The sequence below is a fragment of the Muntiacus reevesi genome, chromosome 18 (assembly GCF_963930625.1).
Source record: "Muntiacus reevesi chromosome 18, mMunRee1.1, whole genome shotgun sequence".
Taxonomy (NCBI): Eukaryota; Metazoa; Chordata; class Mammalia; order Artiodactyla; family Cervidae; genus Muntiacus; species Muntiacus reevesi.
In genome coordinates, this window is record NC_089266.1 from 48,833,141 (window position 1) to 48,842,118 (window position 8,978).

Below are 8,978 nucleotides of genomic sequence, written 5' to 3' on the forward strand. Positions count from 1 at the left end.
TGGCAGGGGTGACCCAAGAGGGCCAGCCCCTCCCCTCTGATCCCATCAGTTCCTCTCTCACTGAGCCCCTTGGCAATGCATTTCTCAGTTCTGCCCCTCAACGTCCCCAGCGCTGGCCATCACAGACACCCTCCCCCAGCAATTCACAGGCCTCCTCATTCTCTGTGAGAAGAACAGTCTTTGGGTTGCTTACAAATTAAGTGCGTAGCAGCCTGGGAGAGATGCTGAAAAAGAGATAAGACCCAGAGAATCCGTGCTCACTACCGGAGAGAGAGAAGCAAGCCCCACTTTCGGGGAACACCGGATTCGAGAAACAACATCGCACATCTCTCAACTCCGCCACCCCACCGAAGGACAGCTTCTTTCCCCCAGCCCCTAACCCCAGCCCGTTCCAAGGCGCCCCGCGGGCTGCTCCCAAGGCGACAGAGCGGCGCAGGGGTCCACGCCAACTTGATCCAAGGGAGGAATCTGGGGCCACACTCCCATGTGGCCCAGGTACCTGGCGACGTCGCTCTCCCAGTCCCCAACAGGAGAGCAGGTGTGGGACTGGGGAGGAGCCGGGAGCGGGGCGCAGCCTCCGACGCAGGTGGGTGAGGGGGGCCCCCGCGCCCTGGTGGAAAGGTGACCCCGGGCGGGGCGGGAGCGCTAGTCGGGGAGCGGAGGCGCTCGGATCAGGAGGGCCAGGGGAGGGGAGGCTCCGCCAGTGGGAGGAGCCGCTACCCGCGTCCTGCTGTCGGGGCTCCCTCCCGTTGCGGCTCCGCTATAAAACCCGGGTCGGCATGACCGCGGCATCCGCGGCGACCTTCTCGGTGCGCGACCCCCGGCTCGGCTCCCGCGCAGGATGCGGCTGCTGCTGGCGCTCCTGGTCCTCGCCGCCGCCCCGCCCCGGGCCCGCGCAGGTGAACGAGGGCTTCGGCCCGGGGACCCCTCGGTGGCCCCTCAGTGATCCCTCGCGCTCCGGCCCGCGCCCAGGCTGCGCCCGCCCGAGATGCGGCGGCGCGTGCGGCCGGGCGGGGTGGGCGCCCGGGAGCCAGCCCAGCGAGGGCGCGGCTGCTGGGCTCGGGGCTCGGGGCCCGCGGTCCTCCTCCAGGCGCCGTGCGGGCTATGGGCAAGGATGCAGGCAAGGCCCCGCGGGGCCGCTCAGGGGAGCATCTTTGCCCGCAGCCCGCCTCCGCCTCTCACCCTTTCTGGCGTCTCACGCCCTTGCTTGTGCGCCTCGGTCTGTCGTGGGTCGCTGTCCGTCCCGCGGGGGCTCAGTGCTTGGTAGCTACCCTCGGCTTGAACCAAGGGCAACAAACTGGGTGCCGTGCGGCCCTGGCATCGCCGCTTTCCGCCCTGATTCCTTGCCCCCGGGAGGCTGCCAGCACCCTTCACCTCCAGCGCCGTGTATGGAGCCTGGCGGGGGGCATCCGGAGACCCGAGGTCCCGGCCAAGCCGGTCTTTCCGGCCAGGGTGATTTTCGTTTAAAGATTAATGGTGAGGCCGAGCTCTTAATTATTCGCCTAGGTGGGAGGTGGCAGGAGAGGGGTGTTAATATTTGATAAGGAGCTGAAGGCGCCTCTGGCGTCTGGGCACGGGGATCCGATCTGATCTGGCACTTTCTCCGCACTCCAAGAGGAACCATCTCCTTGCAAGGAGGCCCCCATCTGCCATTCCCCTTCCCAGCTACCCCTGGGATGGTCCTTGGGGTCCACCTGGCCACATCTCCTCTCTAAAGCTAGATGCTCCTCCCTGGAAGTGAGTCCAGGGTGAGGGTGCCCCCCCCACCCCCAGTAGCAGAGAAAGAGGCCGTGGGTGCCTCTTTCAAGAGAGACTTAGACTTAATGGTGGGGACGTGACAGGCATCCTAAGAGAGAAGGCAGGATGTGAACATTTTTGTATGTAGGGCTGGAGGTTTGAAATCTACTTAAGCCTCTGGGCTGATAGAAAGAGAAACAGCTTTGCAATTAATGTGGCTGCCTGGTAGCTGCATGGCCTTGGGTAAGTCACTTTCCTCCTTGGTAAGTCAGCTTCCTCCTTGGGTAAGTCGGTTTCCTCACTTACAAAACAGAAAGTAATTTTGTCTTCAGGTACCATTTTAAGGGTTCAAGGGAGGCAGTGGGTGTCTGTGCTTAGCGTGGCACATGGCAGGCGCTCCGCAGCCATGTGGCTCTGACAGTTCTACCACTGGACTGGGCTCAGCAAGCCAGGAGCCTCTCAGCCACCCCCTCGTACAAGCTGTGCACCCCAGAAATGCTGGGGCTTTCTGCCTGGGAGTTGCTGAGCGCTGTCCCTCACTTCATCTCCTAGGGGGCTTGAAGCTGCAGGGTGACCAGGCGGCACAATGAATTCCCCAGGGCATCTGCTGCCCTGGCGAGAGGAGCAGAGAGGGTCACAGGCCCCTTCAGAGCCCCAGACCTGGCCAGAAGCTACCAAGACTTTGCCCAGGGCATATTTGGGTTTTGCTGAGCTGGCTTTCAAGATCCCTCCCTCCCCCTGGAGTTGGAGGGTGGGGTGAGCAAGGTCCACCGGAGGGAACATCTTCAGTCATCCCTAAAGCAGGGGGCTGGAGGGGTGGGTAAGTCAAGGGTGGGGGGCCGGAGCCGAGTGACTGGCAATGGCCTTTAGTTCCCTCACTCCATCCCTGGTCAGGGCAGAGGGACTGGGCAGAACCCAGAGCCCGGAGCCAAGACCTTCCAGTAGCTCCTCTCCTTCCCCGGGCCCGGGGGAAGTGGCCTGAGACTGCCGGCTGAAAGTCATCTGCAAGGGCTGCCCGCTCACGAGCCAGCACAGAACCTGAGCTGGTTTGAGCCTGCCATCTCTTGCCTAAAAACCAGCCCCTACCTTCAGCCTTTGGGTACAGACCTGACCCTGGCCTTGGCCTCATCGACATCACATTTATTTCTGGCTTTGGCTTCCTGAGGAGCGTAGTTACAAGGGCACTCAACGAAGCAGGTCAAAAGTCTCTGTGATTAAGACGCTGGATCAGAGGTCACCATTACAATCCCGGCAGCTGCAGCCAGAAGGCAGGAAGAGCAAATTCCTAAGAAAAGCTCAGGCTGGACCAGATGGGCTCTGGGGAGGCGATGGGGGTTCCACCTGCCAGAACAGGGTCCTGAGGAGCCTGACTCAGGTCAGGCTTGCCCTGTAACAGCCCTTCCCTCTGGGCTTCAGTTACAGGGAAGGGCTGGCTCAACTCCAGTGGCCCCTCGTGCCGTCGGGACCTCTGAGAGGTGGAGACACAGGGAACCTTTTATGGCCGCAGCTGACCTCCCATCCAGTGTGTGCTGAGACACTGGATCCGGGAGATCCGTGGCAGCTCCTCTTGCCTGGGGAAGGAAGCTAGTGGGCTCAGAAGAAGCTACAGAGAAGAAGCAAGACTCAGAGCAGGACTGGAGGGCAGGCGATGGGCTCCGGCATCTGACCTCTGCCTGTGTGCAGAGAGGGGCCTGAATGGGAAGTGGCTGCTACCTTTTGCTGCCCCTCGTGGGGCTTGCCCAGATGCAGAGTCCTGGGGGGCAGCAGAACCCTGTCCCAGGCAGGGGATGGACTGGCCTGGGGAAGACACTGCAGGGATGCTCTATCGCTGAAAGAGGCTGTGTCAGCAACGTAGGAGAAGCGTTTGATCCAGAACTTGGAGACTGGGAAACCCAAGGTGGCTCCCAGGGGTGGGATGGGGGGTTGGTTTGGGGAGGCTGAGTGGGGGTGGGGGGCTTGGGGAGGGTGGGGGGCCAGAGTCCTCTAGATGCTTATTCTGCTGGCCTCCCTCCCACCTCCCACTGAGAGCCTGCCCTTCCCCATCTCATGTTCGTGGCAGGGACCCCAGAGGAGGTGGGGTTGGGTGGGGATGGACATGCTCAGAGGCCTTAGCTCAGGCTGAGCTGGAGAAGCTGTGCTTTTCTTAGGAATTTCCTCATCCCTGAGTTCTTTCCAGCTCACTTCATTTCTCTCCTCTCAGCCCCTCCTTAACTTTGGCCATCTGCGCCCGACAGGAGGGGGCAGGGAGGGAGGGAGGGAGGGAGGCAAGGGAAAGGGAAGGACTTGACTAAATTCCAGGCTGCCTGGAACACTCTCTCCCGACTCTCATTTAATCCTCCCTGTGGGTGGTATTAGTTCCATTTTACACGTGGCAAAACTAAGGCTCAGACAGATTACGTTGACTTATCCCTAAACCCACCATTCGTAAGTGGCCCACCTAAGAATTCCAGCTCTGATCAAATGCTTCATCCACTCTGCTGGCCCAGCTTTTTTGTTTTTAAATCAGTAGACTGATTTTAGAGCAGCTTCAGGTTTAGGGAAACACTGGGCAGAAAGCACAGAGGAGAGGTTTCCCTGTGCAGTTTGTCCTCTTGTCAAATCTTTCGTTAGGGCGCTACATTCGTGATGCAGCCTTTTTTGGGGGCGATGCTGTTTCTCCGTCCTGAGGCAGAGTGGGGGATCGGAAGGCAAGGTCAGGACCCTCACCAGGACTGTGAGATGCTGGGACAGGGGAGAAGGCCTAGGTGCCTTTGGCGACCACAGTGCAAGAGGGCGTGTTCAGGGGAGGGGCTAGCCTAATCTTCCCCATCACCCCATCAGCTCTGGGAAAGCAACCAGGCTGAATGTGGCTGTATTGTCCTAGGAGAGGGGGGTGCCTGGCCCTAATCTTCCTCTTCCCCTTTCCCCAGAGCCTCTCCTTCCAGGTCTGGTTGGGGGAGGCTGATGAACAACAGTGATGCTGGCCCCTGGGGAGAGCTGACCGGCTTTGGAGGGGCCAGTGTCTCCCACATCCATCTGCTCAGGCCTCACGTCCCTCCTCTCTCCCTTCCAGCATCGCACTGGTGCTACCAGATTCAACTCAAACCCTCCAACTACACCTGCTTGGGTAAGTGCGGGGAGTCTAGGGGTAGGGACCGTCCAGGTAGAAACAGAGACCCAGTGAGGGCGGAAAGGATGAGGGATGGTGGTGGCCGCAGGCAGATATCAGCTTCACACACACAGACACACACACACACACACACACACACACACACACACACACTCCTGGTGCTCATGTAGAGTGAGCGGAGTTTTTTTCTGGTACCTCCTGTCATCACCTCTGTCACCTAAGAAGTCAGCCCTCTGTCCTCTGAAATAAATCATCAGCAGCATCAAAGGCAGAAACGTTTTGCTGCCTCCTCTGCGGTTTCGGTGGCCGGAGGGCACTCCCCACCCTGGCCCTGCCCCCCAGTGTCAGAGGTCCAGAGGCCGGGCTCCCTGGGGTGGCGCCTTCCTGCCCCCCAGTGCCCGGACAAGGCTCAGTGTCAGGGTTTGGGGTCCTTTCACAAGAGGCCCTTCCAGGGGACTCCACGGCTTCCACTCACTCTCCCACCCAGCTGCTTCGAACTTCAGAACCCCCAGGAAGCAGGTATCACCAGCGTTCACCTTTCACAGCTGAGCATCCGAGGTGGTCCCACACGCCAGAGCTCACAGCCTAGTCCCACCCCGTCCCACATTATGCCTTGCTGACTCTGTGTGTGTGTGTGTGTGTGTGTGTGTGTGTGTGTGTGTGTGTTGAAGAGGAAGGAGGGAGAGGGCGGAGTTCTATGCCGGGCATCCACCAGCACAGTCTGCCAGCCTCCAGAGGAGGACCTTGCTGAACCAGGCCGGACCTGAGTCAGGCGCCCCTGATTCCCAGCCCAGCCTCCCTCCCTGCTCAGGGCCAGACGAGTGGGAAGGCAGCTGCCAGAACAGCCGTCAGTCCCCCGTCAACATCGTCACAGCCAAGACTCAGCTGGACCCAAACCTGGGGCGCTTCTCCTTCTCTGGCTACGACAGGAAGCACCAGTGGGTCGTGGAAAACAACGGGCATACAGGTGAGTATCGGGCATGCGAGGTGGAGGCCCCGGGCAGGGCAGCAGGGGCACCTGGTCTTGGGACCCCCGTTCCCTGGGGACTGGAAGGTTGGGCTCCTCCCGGGAGGGGCACCTTTGCCAGGGGAGGGGCCGACAAGCCCTGCGCGGAGGGGAGGGGTGGAGAGGGGGAGCAGGGTGGGCCTGGGAGAGGAGGGGACCTCTAGTGGTAGTTTCAATCAGAGCCGTTTGGGCGGGGGCGGAGACAGGTTCTAGGAAGAAGGAACAGTATGTGCAAAGGCATGGGGGCGTGCAGCAGTTGGGGTGTTCAAGGGGCTGCGTGTGACCCCGTGTGTGTGCAGGACAGAGGCAGGCCAGGGTCAGCCCAGCCAGGCTCGGGGCTGGGGAGTTTGGACGCCGCCCTGAAGACACTGGGGCGCCACGCGTGGAGGGGGTTGAAGCAAGGGTGGGACCAGGCTGAGCCTCGGGTTTGGGCAATGGGGGGCATGCAGAGGGAGAGGCGGGCGGTGGGGGGCCAGGGGAAGGGCCAGGCTGTGCCACTCGCCCTGTCCCTTCAGGACTGCAGCCCAGGATGGGAGGGAGATGGGAGAGAAGTCCTGCCTGGGGGGAGCTGGGATGGGGGCTGGGAGAGGCTAGGAGGGGGGTGTGAGGAGCTGCCCCTTCCCGTCCCCTCCAGTGATGGTGTCGCTGGGAGACGAGGTCTCGATCACCGGAGGAGGACTGAGCACACGGTACCGGGCCAAGCAGCTGCACCTGCACTGGTCCAAGGCAATGGACCGGGGCTCAGAGCACACCTTCAATGGGGAGCGCTTTGCCATGGAGGTGAGGGACTTCTTCCTGGGGGTCCATGTCTTGACTGGGCCCTGGGTATGCTTGCTTTGGGCGAGGACGGTGGTCCACGCTCTGACGGGCTCTCTCTCCATCCCACTCACCCCTGACCAGATGCACATAGTGCATGAGAAAGAGAAGGGGCCATCCAGGAACACGAGCGAAGATGAGATCGCGGTGCTGGCCTTCATGGTGGAGGTGGGCCGCTACCCCCAGGGTCAGAGGGGCTGGTTCTTAGGATTCAGGCGCCCGGGATCCCAGCAAGGCAGGAGGGGGCTGGGGAGGCTCGGACGTCCCCTCTGGTGCTCTGACTTGTGTACCCCCCGCCGTGGGGAGCCCGGAGCCTCTCAGGGTCTCCGTCCTAGAAACTGCCTACCCACCCCACCCCAGACCCGGAGAAGGACCTGGTGGTCACCCCACCCCCCCGCGCCCGCTCACCCCGCAAGCCTCTCTTAAGCCCCCTTCCCTCCTCTTCCAGGTCGGATCCAACAATGTGAACTTCCAGCCCCTGGTGGAGGCGCTGTCTGACATCCGCAGACCCAGTGAGTCAGGAGGGGACTGGGAGATGGGGGTCTCGGGAGGGGAGGTGTGGGTCGCAGGAGGGGGGGTGGGGTGGAGACTTTGTCCTAGGAAGGAAGGTCCAGGGATTTCCAAGGTGGCCTGGTGGCTAAGACTCCGTGCTCCCAGTGCAGGGGGCCGGGGTTCGATCCCTGGTCAGGGAATCAGATTCCTCATGCTGCAACTAAAGACCCCCCAAGACCCAGCACAGCCAAATAGATACATACATATATATATTTAAAGGAAGGTCCACATGGTGGGGGGCCTGAGCTCTGAGTGAGGTGTGTGAGGGGGTGACCTCTGTCCCCGCAGATACGAACACCACGATGAAAAGGAGCATCAGCCTCTTCGACCTGCTCCCGGAGGAGGAGAGTCTGAGGCACTATTTCCGCTACCTGGGCTCACTCACCACGCCGACCTGCGACGAGAAGGTGGTCTGGACCGTGTTCCAGGAGCCGATACAGCTCCACAGGGATCAGGTACGCGGGGCCCACCCCAGGGTGCAGCCTGCCCTGCCCGGCTCCCGGGAACCAGCCGGCCCGGGGGCGGGCTGCGGGGCGCGCTGGGGCCCGACACGCCCCAGGTGAAGCCAATGCCAGCTCCAGCTTGAGAACCACTCTTCTCTGAGAACACGATGGTAGGAAGCGGAACCGAGCACTCTCCAAACCGAGAGCGCGAGCGCCCTCTGCTTAGGAAGCTAACGGGAGCTGAGCCCGTCCCCACCGCCCCCACCCGCGGACGCCTCGCGCCTCGCATCCCTCATTCCTTCCCTCTGCGCGAGAACCTGAGCCGGCTCAGAGAGGCCACACGGTGAGCAGGGCCGGCCCCGGCTCCCTCCCTGACGAGTCCCTCCCACAGATCTTGGCCTTCTCCCAGAAGCTGTTCTATGACCACGATCAGAGCGTGAACATGACGGACAACGTCAGGCCCGTGCAGAGCCTGGGCCAGCGCCAGGTTTTCAGGTCCGGGGCCCCAGGACCGCTGCTGTCCCAGCCGCTGCCCACCCTGCTGGCCCCCGCGCTCGCCTGCCTGACGGTGGGCTTCCTCCGGTGACCCTTCCCTCCTGGACATTTGACCTCTGGTCTCAGCCCTTAAGAGGGCTTGGCCTCTGTCCCTCAGGCTTCTCAGGTTGGACTTCGATGGTGATTAAAATATGGATCTATTTTTGGAAAAAACTTTCCCAAATCTGTGCAGTTTTTTTTTTGTTTCGCTTTTTTTTTCTGTGTGTCTCTTGGGATCCTTCCTTTTGGGCGCAGTGGTTGTGGCAGGTGAGCTTAGTTGCCCCAAGGCATGTGGGATCCTAGTTCCCCAGGCACGGATCGAACCCATGTCCCCCGCATTAGAAGGCGGATTCTTAACCACTGGATGGCCAGGAAAGTCTGTCTTTAGTTCCCACAGCTACTGCTGCCTTGTCCTCCTCAACCCACCCCAGGCTGCCAGGGGGGGGGCCTCAGGGCCTGGAGACTTCTGAGCAGGGCCTGCTAGGCACCCCTCCCACCCTTGTGAATCCCCTCTCGCTGACGCCCCGCTTGGAGAAGTGGAGAAAGGACCTCAGAGTTCAGACGCAGTGACAGCTGGAGAAGGTCCAGCCCAGCCTTTCGTTATATAAGGCAGGAAGCAGAGGCCCAGAAAGGCTGCCCTGGTCAATGAGCTGATAAAGAATCTGCCTGCAATGCAGGAGATGTGGGTTCGATCCCTGGGTGGGGAAGGTCCCCTGGAGAAGGGAATGGCAACCCACTCCAGTATTCTTGCCTGGAGAATCCTGTGGACAGAGGAGCCTGG

The 8,978-nt window shown here is 61.3% G+C and overlaps 1 protein-coding gene across 5 annotated transcripts; it reads left to right on the plus strand.

The window, feature by feature from the left end:
* Positions 1-683: 683 nt before the first annotated feature.
* On the plus strand, positions 684-8,371 carry CA4 (carbonic anhydrase 4). Of its 5 annotated transcripts, none has more exons than XM_065908947.1 (8): positions 684-899; positions 4,790-4,843; positions 5,658-5,813; positions 6,487-6,632; positions 6,753-6,836; positions 7,117-7,180; positions 7,509-7,675; positions 8,055-8,371. In XM_065908947.1, exons 1-8 carry the CDS (start codon positions 842-844, stop codon positions 8,247-8,249), a joined length of 924 nt encoding a protein of 307 aa, XP_065765019.1. In that variant the 5' UTR covers positions 684-841; the 3' UTR covers positions 8,250-8,371. The 5 variants fall into 5 exon arrangements, with proteins under 5 accessions (XP_065765019.1, XP_065765022.1, XP_065765021.1 ...); XM_065908950.1 differs by lacking the exon at positions 684-899 and adding an exon at positions 1,167-1,737; XM_065908949.1 differs by lacking the exon at positions 684-899 and adding an exon at positions 1,798-1,980.
* The last annotated feature ends 607 nt before the right edge of the window (positions 8,372-8,978 follow it).